This window comes from Anabas testudineus, chromosome 18 (genome assembly GCF_900324465.2).
Source record: "Anabas testudineus chromosome 18, fAnaTes1.2, whole genome shotgun sequence".
In the NCBI taxonomy this organism is placed as follows: domain Eukaryota; kingdom Metazoa; phylum Chordata; class Actinopteri; order Anabantiformes; family Anabantidae; genus Anabas; species Anabas testudineus.
The window spans coordinates 24,781,951-24,798,799 of record NC_046627.1 but is presented as its reverse complement, the minus strand read 5'-3'; the positions used below and the strand labels follow the sequence as shown (position 1 = coordinate 24,798,799).

Genomic DNA, 16,849 nt, shown 5'->3' with positions numbered 1-16,849 from the left:
CTTGTCGATAAGGGAAAAGGAGTGGGGTTGTGAGATATAGATATAAAGTATCCACAGCACAAACTATGCTGTCAGTAAGCAGAGCAAGAAGGTATATACATTAACCACCATCTCCCACAGCTACACACCTACAGGACTTTAAAGCTGTATCTTCAATGCTCAGAGCTGTAAGGTGAGGTATTGTGCTTGTCAGAGGACTTAATTTCCAGACTACTTTACACCAAATACATAAGAAAAATTAGAGATGTTTACTGTTTTCTCAAATGTCCTGCCCCTCCCCACCATGAGAAAGACAAACAACTCTAATTATGTCAGAGTTTTAAAAAGGTTTTAATGTTTAATCATCATCATAGCATTTGCATAAAAGTGATTTGCATTAAAGTGATTGCTTACTTTACCCAGCTTATTAATTCTCTTTTCTTCTGTTTTGTAGCAGCGGGTGTCATGTCCTGAATTAAGAAATCAAGATATTTGTACAGGATGTCTCTAAATTGACAGAGCTGCCTGGTTAAAAATTGAAATGAAAGCCCAGACTTATAGGCTCATTGGCTCCTACTTAATACCAGACGACATCAAAAGCAACTCGCGAGACTGTGAGACATGTCAAAAATGTATTTCATAAAACGCTCATAAGCCAAACTATTTTATAGCTTAGTATTAATTCCAGATGAGCAGGTGAGTATAATCATTACATTGCTTACCGAGCACCCAGTGCAAATTCACCAAATCTACCTAAATCCATGGGCTTGATTTACAATTATAAAAGACCTATGCTCAGCAAAATGAACGGGTAGAAAAACATCCTCGGCCTCTTGCGACTCCCTCGGCATTAAAGCTAATTTAATTAGACTGTTTAGTCTAAGGTCAGTTCTAACGATGCTCAGGTTTGTATGTACAGTAGTTGGAACATATGATGGATGTTTGTCACACGGCTTGCTACAGTAAAAACATTCAAACAGGCTGTTGTGCAGCTAGCACAATGTTAAAAAAGGAAAATATATAGATACCACATAGAAAACATTATAAAACTAACATGGTACAAGTGTTTAGAGGGAACTATTAACTGAGGGCAGTTATCGATCTTAGAGAGCTTAGTTGGAACATTAAGTCAAGCACAGGTTAGGATCCACTGGATGGCTGTTTAATTCTGTGAATCACAGAGGAGGAACGCGCTGAGATGCAGCAGAAGAGAAGGAGAGAATACCAGTATTACAAGATGACGTCTAGGCATCTCTAAAATATAGAGGGCTTGACTTCATTTCCCAAAAGCCTCTTGAGGCTAAGAGGATTTAGACGGAGAAGCTTCTGTATTTTATGAATTATTTTAAAATTTAAATTGAAGTTACTTCTCAAAGTAAATTGAGATCACATCTATGTCAGCTCGATAGCCAGTGTGTTGTATCTTATTAAATATTATCTCACTTCTTGTCATTGAATATTTTATTGTGGTTTTAGGCTTCCTTCTCTGTACGTCCATATGTACAATGCCACTCTCTGGGATAAGGCAGGGATAGCAAGCCTGGCTCACGACTGGACAGAACTCAAGTTAATTCTGTATATGTGGAAGTAAACACAGTCAGAAGGATTAGAAGTATTTTGGCCAGTTTTAAACTGAGAGTAAGATTCAGTGACATAATTTTATGGAGCAGCAGTTTGATAACAAATGATCTAAACATGTTGTGAAGGATGATCTTCACTCATGAAAGTCACCGTTTCAGCTTCAGAAACCTCCTAAAAAAAAAAAAACCCATAAAGCCTTTTTTTGTGCTTTTCCTTCCCCTTTGGTCAGACCCCGGCTTGCCGTTTCCTCCTTCCCAGTCTTTATGTTAAGCTTTATATTTACTGTGACAGTGGTGTTAATCTTCTCATCTAACTTTTGACAAGAAAATAAATTGGCTTATTTCCTAAAATGAGATTATTCATATTTGAGATCCTGGAAACTGCTGCTGTTTTGCTTAAAAACTCTGAAGCTGTTACCTGCTCGCATACAGCTGGAACTGAAGTCTTAAAGGCTCTTTTCCCCTCACACTCCTATTCCTGTTTTTCTCACCTCTTATTTCCTCATTTAGTTCCAGCCGCTGCAACGTGAGCCTGTCAATATAAGGACACGTTGTATTTGTACGTGTTCTGTCTGTTAAAACACACACACTCACTCTCTACTTGGTGGTGGACCACCTCCTTGTATTGCCTGTGGGGCTGCAGATGTCTGTTGCTCTTGTCTATTTGCCCCTCTTCTCCCTTTCTCCCTGTCCATCCCTTTCTATACTTCCCTGTCTTAACTCCACCTGTCACTCACTTCATCATCTTGTCTGCCACTCTCTCCTTGCCCTCCGTCGCCGCTTTCATTTCGTCTCATCTCCTCCTTAATCACTCTCTCTCCTTCCTTTATTTCAATCACACTTCCTTCAGGTATCCCTAATCTTCCTATGATTTCTGCACTCCTCCTCCCCCTCTCCGAGTCTCGTTATCGCTTCTCTCTCTTGTCTCCTGCTATCCTGACAGGTACCATTCTTCACCCCTGGCTTGCCTAGCTAGCATTATAGATTGTGTATGTGTGTGTGATTGGTGTCTACTCTGTAGCCTGTACTTCTCACATACTTAAACACATGTACACACAGTGTTCTGGAAGATAAAATCCTTTATTCATTAGGGACATTTGAGTTTGGTTAGCGTTGCATTTCAAAACAAATTTGTGCAAAGTACACATACACACAGAAGAGTGGAGTCATGCAGGGCCACTTAGTGAGAGCTGTGCATTAGAAAGTGAGAAAGATGGATAAAAGGCACAAGAAGACTGTGTGAGAGAGAGAGAGAGAGAGAGAGAAAAGGAACATGGAGGTGGTAACAATTGAAAGAGGTGAGCAAAGCTGAGCTGAGAGGTGGACGAGGTGTGTGTGTGTCTGTGTGTGTCAAGAGTGATAATGAGCCTGCATAAAGACCTACAGTAGCGTTTGGGATGAGAGGAGTTAAAATGGTGGTGAGATAGACGTGGTAAGATCAGAGGGCTGAGTGCTAATGTGTGCTGACACAGTAAAAAAAAAAAGGTTTTCTATTCCACTTTTTTCTGAATGGTTGTGTATCAAATAGCAGCAATTCAGTTGTTTAGAAGTACTTATTGTGTACAATGGTTTAGTAATACTAAAACCTGACTATAGCGTATCAATAATCTCTGTTAAAGGTGTTTTTTTTTTTTAAACTGTGGCTAATATGTGTGGATATTTGTGATGAAGAGTTAAGAAAGAAGTGTTTTTCGCTTTTTTGTAAGTTGTGAAATAATGACAAGAATAAATGACAGGAAATAATGTACGATTGATTTTAGGCATGATAGCACCCTGACTTCATGGACAGAAATATTCACGTCTGCCAGTTTCATTTAAACTCAGATACTTTAGTATCTAATGAATGGATTGCCATGAAATTTTGTTCAGACATTGGAGGTTTTGGTGATTTCTCTGCTCAAGTGTGCCTCAGACTAAGGTGTCTTAATAACTGTTGGATATATAACATAAAATTTTAATTCATAATAATTTAATGAATAATGGTGTTTCATTGACTTTTTATCTAGAACCAACATTAAACAAATGTGGAGGTCAAAATTTAAAACTGACATTTTCATCATGTATTTTGTTTCCAGCACCACTCTGCACTGATGAAAGCAATAATTTTTACACTGCACAGAAATGGCAAGCAGTATGACAAATATTACGAATGGCTCAGGGTTTGTGTTTCAGTAAAACCAAAGAAAGAACATCAGTGCAGTCAAAAGCTACACATCTACTTAAAAATGGAATTACTTTGTGAACTACATGTTCTTTATGGAAAAGACATCTTATCAGTAGGACTAGGAGGAATCTGCAGCATCTTAGTCTCAGCTAAGCTTCACCCAGGAACAGAGGAAATCAGATTTTTCTAACCCTTCAGGGACAGGGTGTGATATACCCCACTCCTCATCTCAAAATATAGAATAGCTCACACATCATACATAGCTCAGACGCAGCTGGTAATAAGATTTTCCTTTCCTGCGTGTGAGGCACTCGGAGAGAGTTGAAGGAGGGTGATTTGTCAACAGAGATTCATGAGAGTAACACTTGATGTTACTCTGTAGATGCTGATGTCCTGATCTCACTGTGGCTCACCGGAAAAAAAGAAACATTTGGCAGGTGGACAGGGAAAAAGACAAATGGCAAACAGGGCCTACAGTGATGAAACGAAATTTAAAAAGTCAACGCCTTGGCTTTTAGTGCAATATTGGAATCTAGTAGTTAGTTGACTTGGAGGGGTTGGGGCAGAGAAGGATGCTTCATGAAGACAGATAATAGAGCGTAACAATTCTTAACTTTGTAGTGGAAAAGATGAGGAAAAATAGACTCTGGCGACAGAAAGACAAAGACAACAACAGGGAAAGGGAAACGGGGCGAAAGTCAGCGAGGAATGCACAGTCATGCTGCTTTTCTTGGGTTTTAGATAGATTTCAAGTAAGTCAGCAGTGAGCTTTTGTTCCACAGCTGTACCAAGTTAATGGCCTCTCCAGGGATTTCAACAGCCCATTCAAATCTCTTAAGCTTTTCTGTAAACAGTCATTCTGTTAAAGCAATGTATCATTATCTCGTCTATTCACATAGCCAATCAAACTGAGCTTTAGGTATTGCAGCAGAGAAATGCTAAAAGGAAGTGCATACTTGTTTCAATCAGCAGGAAGCATTGCTTTCTTCTGTCTTGCTGGGGAAGCACTGATTTGCTCGCAAGGCTCCTTTGAAAAGATTGGTTGCAGACTTTAACAGGTATCCTGGGCTGTTTTTTTGAAGAGATATAGCCTGTCGCTGGGAGATTAATTACAGTGGCCCTGTTTTCAAACAGCTTGTGCCATAACAACCAGAATAAAGGACACATGGATGTTTCATAAACATCCAGTAAGAGATTCACAGTTGAAGGTGCTATTTCAGGTGTAAAAAGTTGGAGCTGAAGATAATGAGGGGAAAAGTGAAACCCAATCTACATCATAATTCCACTTTAAGCTCCTATTACACAAAAAATAACAGTTTCAACAGTTTTTACCGTTAATTCAGACAACTGTCTTACAAGGAACCACAAATCGATGTCAAACTGTAGCTCGGAGCAGCAACATACCATAAAGAAAACAAATGGTAGAGTAAGATTTTCAAATTGTCATTGTCTAAAGCAGAAGACGAAAAATTTCAAGTTCAATCTTGCCAGTAAAATTAAACGCATCAAAATCAAACAATTCAGTTTTGATGATCTACACACACACTTCAGTTTTTTTGTTTTGTTTTTGAGACATTTCATGTTGTCCTTTAAATTATCATACTAGAGTACAAAATGTGTCTCTTTCTTTTCTATCATTTTACACAATCGATTTTCTTCTTTGTATTATTTCTGCTAACTTTCACTGCAAGGTGAAAAACCAAATTATATCGTGGAAGATTTATAAACTGTAGATTTTTCAGACCAAAGAAACGATATACATCTAAAATATGTTTAGTAACACATCTTAAAAGGTAGCGTTGTGTGATTAATAGTGAAAACTGTTGCACTGGTGGCATTAGAAGAAGCTACAATAGTTGTTCGCCATGTTGTCTCTATATGACAAATGCACTTACACAGGCACACACACAAGATGTACTGTGCTTGTTCAAAAATTAAACTGAATACAGGAGCTCAGCTAGCACCAGGGGAGTCTGTGGTAATCCCAAAGCAACACTTGTGCATGGGCACATGTGTGCACAGTCCTGACTGACACTGGCTAATTTGGCACCACATCTCTTAGAAATAGGTGTCAAGTCTTTTGCTGAGAAATTCTTTGACAAATGTCAACTTGATCTATATTTGTTTCACCCATTCTGTCCTTTTCCTCTCTGCCATCCTGTATCAGCAATGGGTATCTTGTCGAGTTTGGGCTCATTCCTTGCTTTCTACAGTCCTTCAGCTGTCTGTGATGAAGTTTACAGCTCCCCAAACTATAGATAGGCTCTAACACTGTCCCTCAGGTGGTACATCCCAAAATGTGAGAATAGCTTTACATTTTAAAGCATCAGTGTGTCGGAGTGAGAGACTGAATACTGTCATAGTTACCCAAAAGGGAGTTTTCATGTTTTTATTGTTGTTGGGTCACAATAATTGACTCCTCTATTGTTAATGGCCAAACTACTAAATAGAAGTACATAGGAAACATGAAACAATTGAAGAGTAATGTGTGCAATTGATATTTGCATCAGTGTCCTGTTTGCAGTCAAAGACTCCACTTATCACCATTATGCTAATAGGGATGACTATTACCATAATGATATGCCATTATAAATAATGAAAGAATAAATACATGTGATTTTAATGAATGTTTCTTGGTCCCCACTAATTTTCAGGTTCATTCTGTTTTACAGAGTAGACCTGTGTAGTTTAGTTCATGGCTGCCAAATCAAATAATTAGAGACACTTTAGAAGCATCTTTTTATGTGTCATTCTCTTCTCCCGGTTCTCTTTTCACTTGGTTACACAGCACTTTATCTCCAGGGACAGCATCTTTATTAAACCATAGACTGCTGCTGCTTATTTCGGGTGAGATCAGTGTGCATTTTTAACCTGCATACTACTGACAGGACTCTACACGCTTTCTCTGTTTTATAGAGAAACATGCATAGATGCAGCCTGACTGACATCTGTAGCAGTTTCTACCAAAAAGGGCAGTGGTCAGATAGCCTCGCACTTCTCCTAATACTAAAAATACCAAGATATCAGAATCTGTATTAATATCTCGTGCTCAGCTCTTCTTATCATCCTCTAATTCCTTTCTTTTACTAAACCGAATAAGGGATCGACTTTTACCAGCTCAAAGTTTGTTTTTTTCTCTTAGGTGACTCCATCCTCAAAGATCGTTGGTGACTTGGCCCAATTCATGGTGCAGAACAATCTGAGCAGGGCAGAAGTGGAGGAGAGAGCTGACGAGTTGTCCTTCCCCCTGTCTGTGGTGGAGTTCCTGCAGGGATACATTGGGATACCACATGGAGGATTTCCTGAGCCGTTCAGATCAAAGGTACCATGGTTTTGTGCTGAACACACACCTATAATACACTAAATCCATTCCTCTCTAGTATTTTAATTTCCCTTATGGACTTCACCCAGACTTTTAACATTACACATTTACAGAGTAGTTTAGACCTAATTTTCCACCTGCATCTAACTAAATTAAACTATAAACCCTCTTTTTCTTACATAATGAGCAATATTTTTGTCTTCTTCTACTTCTTTCTAGAAGTGTGTACACTTACACAAATTCTGTCACATTCATGGTCACATCTGACAGCTTTGAGTTCCCAGGAGGACGCTGAAAATGGTGAAGAAAGCCATGATATTGCTCTGTCCTCTCATCTCCTCTCTGCTTTTGTGCTTCCGTCTTCTCTTGTCTGCTGTCTTCACGACTGGAAACCGTGTGGTTGAGACTCTCATGCGCATCAGGGGCCAGCAGCTTGAAGTCTCCTGGGGGGAGCCGCATGAACACATGCACATGAATAAAAAAAAATACTGAAATTTGTCTCACACTACCAAAACCTGTTGACATATTGACATACAATACATGACATTTCCCTCCCACCCAAAAAATCTTTTTTTTCTGCATTTTTTTCATGAGAGAAACGTGTGATGTTTCCCACCAACATCCACAGATGCTGCACATGGTGACAATCTGTGTCAGCATGTCATCATGTGCTGCTGAGAGTTTAACACTTCTGTAAATGCACTCGTGCATCTTGTGGAGCAGCTAGAAGCTGTAAGGTTGTTAGTTGTAGCTTTATGAACCTGTCCCTTTTTGCATTCATTTGTCCCTCCAGTATTTGTTTCTCTCTGACATCTTTTCCCCTCCTGTGAAACTAACTGCAGTCATCATGTCACCCTTATCACCAAGTTGTCCTTTCTCCCTGTCTCCTTACACTGATGTAAAGTTGGAGGGTTTTATGATCAAGCTTCCTAGACAGTACTACCCTTGACATTTTTGCCATCAAACTTTTTCCCCTGCCACCTTTTGTGCGATATAAAGGGAAATATCTACATTCCAAGTTATTGGCGTTTTACAATGTATTTTCCATGCGGCTCAGTCAGCCTGCACCATTCATTAAGCATTTACACAATGTGCCAGAGATGTAGTCTGCAATATATTGTTCTGAGTAAATCCTCAACACACATATAGAAGTGCTGCCAGTTTCCCATCTAAGCCAAAAAATATTCCTCTAACCCTCCCCTACAGATATTCATACCATGACAACAATGACTGCACACAAGGGACAATCCACCCTCAATGTTTAATACACAAACACCAAGGGGCTTTCTCACACACAGCTTACAAAAGAAATAACTCACCGCATCCCTCGGATTCATCTCAATTCAGAGTTCAGCTTTGGTGCAGATTTTCCTTTCACAGTGTTTTCGTCTTTGTGCTTTTTGTGTGCGTGTGTTTACATGCAAGCTACAAGTCTGAGATAAATCAGATAAATGTTACCGTCACTCACACCGTATCTGGGGGTTCATTTGGAGTATAAATCAAAGTAATTGGTGTCAGACTTATGTAAGTTAAAAAAAAGTAAAAGTTTTTGAAAAAGACAAGAAAGAAACAAGACATTATTTTATTGGGGAAATTAGCTCTTAAAACAGCTTGAGCTGCGTTAGTGACAGTAGGTTTCCTCCACGACAGTCATTTACTGGCAGAAAGAGTTTGATCATTATTTACGGCTACTTCACTGCATCTGTTCATCTTACATAAAAGGGTATGTGTGTATTTGGCTGTTAGTGTTTAGTGTGATTAGTGCAGTAGTTACCAGCTTTAACTTTATTTTAAGATATGTGCATCGCTATGGCATGGTAGTAATTTAGCTATTATCATCTCAGCATCATATCATATATTCTTACATGCATATCAATAGAACAAAGTCACAAACGGCTGTTTCCAGACATTGGGAAATCTTGATCTTAATTGAGGTATTTACCCATCTTAGTTTACATACAGCTCGTTTGTAGCATGGGTGGACAGAATGGACAAGGGACAGCAAGAGATAGATGGTGGGAGCATGTATGTCATGATTGGAGTAGAGGGAGAGAACAAGAAGGTCATCAGAAAGAAAGTAAATGTAAGAAATGAGCTTTTTGTTTAACATTCAGCCTGTCCCTCAGAGCAGAACAATTGAAAAGACAGAAGAGGAAAAAATAAAAAGTACTGTTGAGTGGTTTTAGGAAAAATGAGGAGAAATTGCAAATAACCTTGAAGGAAGCATGTCTTTCCCTTCATTTGTTAATGCGCCCACACTCTGTCACTAACTGTGTCGAACAGTTAAACAATCAAGCAGTTCAGGTGTACGACATCCTTCGAGGACAGAGTGTAATGAGCAGGGACTCCAATGAGCCTGCCATCTTTGAAGCGTCTTCCTCTCGCACACAAATGAGTCAGCTATCTTTGAACTGTTTGCTGCGTGACTAATGGCACTGCACTGGGGCCTTTGTCTGGAGATTTCAGCAAGGCGCACACACATACTCATAAATGTACTGTTATGTTACACACACACAAAAGAAGACTAATGAAGACTTGAAACACACACTATTTAGAGTGCAGCACACACACGTGCACAACAAATATGGCCACGTTACCTATTTAATGTCTAATTCAATACACAGAGCACTGTGCTTAAAGTTTAACTTAGTGCATGCACACCTAAATATTACAAGAACAAGAGTAGGGAAGCACAAAAAGCTTTGCTTTTGGCTTATTCTCTCTGTATATCACAAGAAGCGTTTGGAGAAGCACTGAAGCAGACTAATTGTATGGAGATTCCTGCAAGTTCGCCTCCCTCCCTCTGAGCCTGTGTACACGGTGTCATCAAAAGCAGAAGAAATCTGTGAAAACAAAAACAAAAGAGTGGCCTTTAGGCGAAATGCCTGTGTCTTGACATAATCCCTTCACCAGACATTATTAGTAGCTTCTGATGGATTGTCTCCACAAGTTGTGTCAGATAACAACCACTGTGTGGGCAGATAAAATGTCATCATTTGTCTTATTGCAGCCTCCACTTTCCACAAATATCCTCTTTCTTTCTTTCAGTCTTTCCTCTTTACTATTTCAGAGGGAGAACAAGGATGTCACATAAGCGGTGCATACCACGGCCGTCATCTGCTGGGCTGATGGTACTTTACTGGAGAGAAAAAAGATGAATTGAGGGAGTGGGAGAGATGGAGAGAACTAAAGTGGAAATCACAGCACATCTTGACACAACAGCGGCGCCACTTCTATGCAAATTCAAAAATAACTTGCATTAATAAGTTTCATATTTCCTCCAATTCAAGTGTTTCTCTCCTTCTTCGTCTATCCCTCAAAACAGCTCCCCATGTATCTCTGTCTTTCTCCGCCTCTCACCCTCCTTCCTCACAAAGTCACACTTTAATGCTTTGACAGTTTGCAGCTTTTATCGAGACATATAGTTGTGAAGTACAATGTTTTACCAGAACTTTATACATCCCACATACTTTAGAGTCCCATGGGGAGGTTATGAGTGGGAAAACATTCAGGAAGACGATACGACTTTGAATACAAACTTTTAGTAATGCGTTACTGATCTTGTTGTGCACCCGCACACCTTTTAACTTCATGTTTCTTCTACTCATCCTACCCCAGGTGCTGAAGTCTCTCCCTCGTATCGATGGTCGCCCCGGTGCCTCTCTGCCACCCATGGATTTCAAAGCCCTGGAGGAAGGTCTGCGAGCTGCACACGGTGATGAGATCACCCCTGAGGATGTGATGTCAGCAGCCATGTATCCCAAGGTGTTCCAGGAATTCAAAGAATTTACTTGTGAGTGGGCATTTTTGATTATAGCATTTAGAGAAAGCTTAAAAATGTTAATGGACAAATAGTTTAATTTGAAAAAGTTAATTTTTTTGGTTAACTGATTTTATGAAATGTGATTTGTTTATATTGAACAAGTTTGCGTTCATGGAGTTTGGTTTCTGTCACAAACACTCTTATTATCTTATTCTTGTTTGGATTATTACTGGGGTTTGAAATTAGCACCAGCCAATCTAAAGTCAGGAACACTCATTAGAAAGTTCGGCCATAAAGTAGAAATGTTTGTAATTGTTGTTTTTAGCTGCTCGGGGGCATTTCACACAGGAAGCCAATCACATGCTTCAGATTCTGAATTGAACCCTAAAGGGGGGGTAACAACACAGAACCCAGCAATCATCTGTCATTCATGTAGTGAATTTACATAGCAGCAACATCACTAGTGTCACAGGGATAAATCAGCAGAACTACTAACTGCAATCTGTGGTAGGTAGAGTTTGAAGTACGCATATTCGACAGCGGCGCGTAGCAGGAGACGTGAGGAGACTGTGATGTTGAAGGTTTACTAGGAGCCTTCCAGAGGAATCAAACATGATTAGATGTTGTTTTAAGCAGCTGCTGTGTCATTCAGCATCCCTTATTGATGCTGTTGTTTTGAGGAGGGAAGAAATGGTGTTAGCATTAAACCAGTAATTGTTCTTTCACCTTGTGAGCTTCAGACTGAACAAAGCCTTAAACCTCATCTTAACACACAACCTTTACTAAAACCAGTTCTTATATCAAATGCTATCAAATGAGTGGCAGCTATATTCTCATTATTGTTCGCCATCATCCACTAGAAATAATGTTTCAATAACATTATTAGTGTGATATTGCTAATATTGGATGTTTTTGCAGCTAACTTTGGCCCAGTGGACTGTCTCAGCACCAGGCTGTTCCTGGATGGACCCAAGATCGCTGAGGAGTTTGAGGTACATATGTAAAACAAAAGTTTTATTTCAGTATTTTTTACTCGTAGGCAAAGAATTAAAATATTAAACTGATCTTGTATCAAGATAAACCCTTTTAATTTGTTTTATATTAACATGCAAGGATCATAATACTATGATGATAAATTAATATTAATTACTATTCATTTAATAATCCTTTTAGTGCTTTAATTAATTCTGATGTACAGTAATAGCAGTTAAATAAAGACCTGATATTATCAGCAGGAAATAATTTTTCCATCACTGCGGAGGGCTGGCATCTGATGTAGTTTAGTGTCGAGGCACAGTGTTGATAACACAGTGGGGAAGACGGAGATATTAAGACTTTATCAAGGGAATGTCACACATCATTTCTGATCCCTCCAGTCATCTGATGACCTTCCTGAACAGAAATAACAGATTCATTTTGTCATATGATGTTTGACACCAGGCCATGGGGATACAGGCACTGAAGGCCACTATCTCCAAAATGAAACTTGCAGATTTGTTAAAGCTCGTGCCGTCCCTTTAGTCTCCAACAAGGAGGCAGCTGAATGTGCAATTCAATGAAGGAATTAAACAGAGGAGTTGTTTGTCTGCAGACCAATTAGTGGAGCACGGGAATGTAACAATCTCTCGGCGAGAAGGTGTGATAATTGGCTGTCACTTTGAACTGCAATGCCACAAAATCTAAAGCTGAAATGTTCCTGAGGAACATTAACGTCTAAATAGGAAACTATTTCCTGTCAATGTCAATATGTTACATAGGCACAATCAGCAGGCTGGAAATTGGTTTTAACATACATGAATATACAGTCTGCTGAAATGTTTCAGGATGCCTGCCGTGCTGATTGACAGCAGGATTGAAGACTGTTTTTATCCAGATCGTGCAGTGCGACAGACCATTTCAGGAGAATGACAGCAGTAACCACTTTGATGAGCAAAACTCAGACTAAAGGGATTGTTCAAGTCCAGGTTTGACGAGTGAATTCCAAAAAGTACTGAGGGAAACCTTTGCGACAGATGTCAGATTCTGACATCAGATCAGACATCAGAAGAGAAATTCTACTTTGCAAGTGAAGGAGATGTTGTGAGAGTCTGTCACTCAATATGCCAACAAGTAAAGATTTATTTTTGTTACGATATTCAAAAGATTAAGTGCTTGTTAAAGGCTGCAGAAATATCTACCTATCCAACTTTTCAATTAGCTTATAGTGGCAGTTGTTTTATAATTACACATATGCAAATGTGAAGAGTCATGTTTTTTTTATGTGTCAGTGACTAACCTCAGTCAGGAACCATAACTTGCAGAACTGGTATTAGGCGACAGAGGGGAACACAGGCATATTAAAATGTCTTGTTTTTACAAAGCTTTGTTTGGGCAAAGAGTGCAGCTGTACAACAATACATTTTCCCTTCAGCACATTTACCCAGTGGGGAAACTGTACCTGTTACCAGATGGCAGCAGTTTGAGGCAGGTCAGTAGCGACCTTGTGGATTATTTTTGTCTGTTTTTGAAAAGCGCTTGTATTAATGCAAGGAGATAAGGAATTATGTTAAAAGACAAAAAAAAATGGAATGAGATGATAGTGCTGACATTTGGCATTTGATGGAAATCTTGTAGACATATTTTTGGAAGTCCATTGTCTTCAGTTAGTATAACAGATGCTATGAGTCATTCAGCATTTTTATATGAGGAAAGTCTTCATTGTGCTGTGTGGTATCATGTGTGCACCACAAAGAGCATGGACAAGAGAAAGAAAATAATTGAGATACAGTAAAGGCTACAAGACCATCTCTCCAAGCAGCTTGATGTTCCTATTGCAGTTACAGTTGTTAATGTTGTTTGACGGCCATGGTACCATAGACCACAAACCGACCAGAAGATGAAATTTGATCAGTTTGAATAGATGGAAAATTGGAATTTTAAAATTCCAGTTTAATATTTATGGAAAAATGAAAAGATGAAACTGCAGAGAACGTTATCAGAGAAGTCTCATTAAGAGGTGCACAAAGTAACTGATCTAGTAATTACCTCTAATAGGTGTGCTACAGCATATTAGGGTTAAGGTTCCCCAGTATTTGTGCTCATCCAATTTTCATGCATCAACAATCATAAGTAATTCCAGTTGCACTAAAAGGTACGCCTGGCTTAGCCTTTACTGCTCAATGCACACAAATCTCCTTCCATAGCAACCAGCTAGAAAACCAGGTCACTAGTTTGTTGAGACAACTGCCAACATTATTCACCTGCACTAATTATCAAGGTTTGTAAATTACAGGATTTAAATAGGAAGCATCTAAATGTTAAATGCAAGAAATTCACATAGACAGTACATCCTCATGGACTTTATTTCCCACCTTTAAAACCACATTGTGTTCTTGAATGCAAGAGAAGAGCCTATTGCTGTATTGATTTTCATGCGTCCTGAGTGTAAAGGCATTTTTAGACATAAAAATCAAATATTTCATAAATTTCTTTAAAACCTTTCTGGAAGAACAATATTTTTCAGTTTGTTCTGAAAGTCTTGTATTGAAGGTATAAAGAAAGTGATGACATTTGTCGTCACTCCGTTATGTCTTCATCTTTTAGAAGTCTTCAGCTTTCTGTTTTCAAATCTTAAATGAAATGTCCTTTAAAGGGTATGTTAGTGTTTTGATGAGATTAAAATTTGCATCATAATGTGGAAGAGAAGTCTCCTCTTCCGTTACCTTTCTCCATTTTCACAAGGCTCATGGCTGGATAATTCAGCCTCGCCTTTCGATCAGCAGTAGTTATTATCCCAGTATAATCCCTGTCCTTTTATGTCTGTCTGTTTCATTTCAAACTATATTTTGTCTTGATTGTCTTGTTATGAGTAATTCATAAAACATTTAACTCACAGTGATTCTGATCCACCAAAGTCCAACCATGTTTTACTACTGCTTCATTTTACTCTAGCGCAGCAATTCCACGCTGGCATTAAGTGAAGGAAGGAGATGGGGAGTACCATTAATCTGCTGCTGAATCATTATCAAAAAATCAAGAGCTGCGTCAGTTGTGCTGATTTAGTACTGAACCTAATGATGGGCAAAACGTCCAACCTACTTTCTTTTGAATGAGCTCAAGGCATCATTTGATGAAGTGAGTGACAGATTTGTACAAAACAACAATAAGAAAGTCAGACTACCGACCACTGGCTATAATAAATCTTGAAAATATTAGCAGCTTCAGTACAGTTATTTTATTGGAAGCCATGTGTCATTCCGTTCAAATTCCTACCATGTACTAAATGTTTGGCTCAATAGTGTTTGTAGTTGAAACCATATCCATCAACTTAAATGACTGAATAACCAACTAATGTCCTTAAATGCAGCATTTGTGAAACAGAAAAGAGATGGAGTATCCATTTTCAAACTTGCGGCACTGGCTTTTTCATGCTTATAAATTGAAATTGTAACAGTCTTTTTTAGAAAGGAGAAAAAAAAAGAAATCATGCATTTAAAAGGCCTTGACTTTCAGTAATTCAGTGGAAAACCTGTCATTCATTCAGACTTTTCCAAAACTCAGCGCTGATGTTTTTTTTTGTTTTGTATTTTTTTCTCTTATCCGGAGTCCATAAGTATTCTTCAGTCACTTTTAGACATTTCTGACACTCTGATCTGTGCTTAACGTCAGTCACCACAGCTGAAGCAAACAACTCCTTGTTGTCATGACGATAGCTGCTCTTCCCAGATCAGGTCTGATTATCAGTACCTGGCAAGAGATGGAATAAAAACATGTCAAAAAAAAAAAAAAGCTTGACCTTTCATGTGCAGCGTGAGGTAGTTGTAGTTGTTTTCTTTCTTTTACTGTGAAGAATTCCTCCAGGGCTGAATGAGGCTCTTTCATGGGGGATGCTTCATCTCACTGTTGTCATTACAAATATAATTCATTTGAAATAATGCTGTGCATGCAAATAGGCTCATGTCATTTAAACTTATTCCAATTTGGTTTGTGTAATTCAACAAATTGCATATTACAGACTATATTTTCAATCAACTTTTTGTGAATTAAACTACAGGTGTAGAGTATATACCTGCCTGCAAATTAATTGTTTTGCCTCTCACAACTGGATGCATATATTGCGTCCTTGTCCCTAGGCCTCGCATTTCCTTTTGTCTGAATTTGATGACTGGGGTTATCACTTGAGAAATATTAAATGACCTGGGAGGCAAGCACCAATTGAAGATGCACTGAAAATGTTAATCACTTGGGGAAGTAGCTTCAATAGCTGACAACTTCATGGAGATGTGGCGCATAAGTTTGTGATGACCGCTTGACTTGATATTGTTAAATATGTTAGAGGCCGTTGTTGTGATCAAGTGATCGTGTTTTGCTACGACCTTTGAGTTTTACATCAGAAGGAAGCAGCAGTTTCATGCAGGTAATGTGGGAGTTGCAGCATGTCAGCCTGTCTCATGATCATCAGAAATGCTAATTCTTAAGAGGCTTTGTAGAATAAGGAGAGCCCCAGTTGGATGACATTAACATTACAAGGGGGATAGCTACCATGGTCTCTGTTCATTTTACTCCCCATTCTCCATGGGATTTGAAAACTTGAAAACTACAGGATGTGATCTGTATTAGACATGGATGTTTAGCAGGACAGAGCCCGACAGCCTGAAAGCCAGGAGAATGAAGACGAGGGGAGGCAAAGTACTGTGTCAAGTGAATCTGAGTCAAAACTAATGAAGTCAAATGTTAACACAGAGACATAAAACACATATTGACCATTTAGTGGGACTGTCCCTTCCTGAGTGAGCTGTGTGACTTCATCACATATCTTCAGTATCAAAGTAAACCAGTGATAGTTAAATGGCAAATGATCTGCACATGCAGTGCTTTTTTTTACTGATTAATACCCAAAGCACTTTGCAGTTATTGCTTTTAATTCACCTATTCACACATATACACACTGGCATACAGATGAAGGCAAAGCTACCTTTAAACAATGCCTGTTCCACCCGGAGCACCCTCGCATTCAGTGTCTTGCTCAAGGACACTTCAACACGTGGAGCTAGGGAATGAAA

The 16,849-nt window shown here is 38.9% G+C and overlaps 1 protein-coding gene across 2 annotated transcripts in view; it reads left to right on the top strand.

The window, feature by feature from the left end:
* The window catches only part of pcxb (pyruvate carboxylase b), a 224,576-nt gene that overhangs the window by 199,737 nt on the left and 7,990 nt on the right, over positions 1–16,849 (top strand). For both annotated transcript variants that reach the window (XM_026353535.1, XM_026353536.1), the window contains exons 22-24: positions 6,866–7,045; positions 10,664–10,838; positions 11,727–11,800. In XM_026353535.1, the coding sequence (XP_026209320.1) occupies positions 6,866–7,045; positions 10,664–10,838; positions 11,727–11,800 (429 nt within the window). The remainder of the gene's footprint in view (positions 1–6,865; positions 7,046–10,663; positions 10,839–11,726; positions 11,801–16,849) is intronic.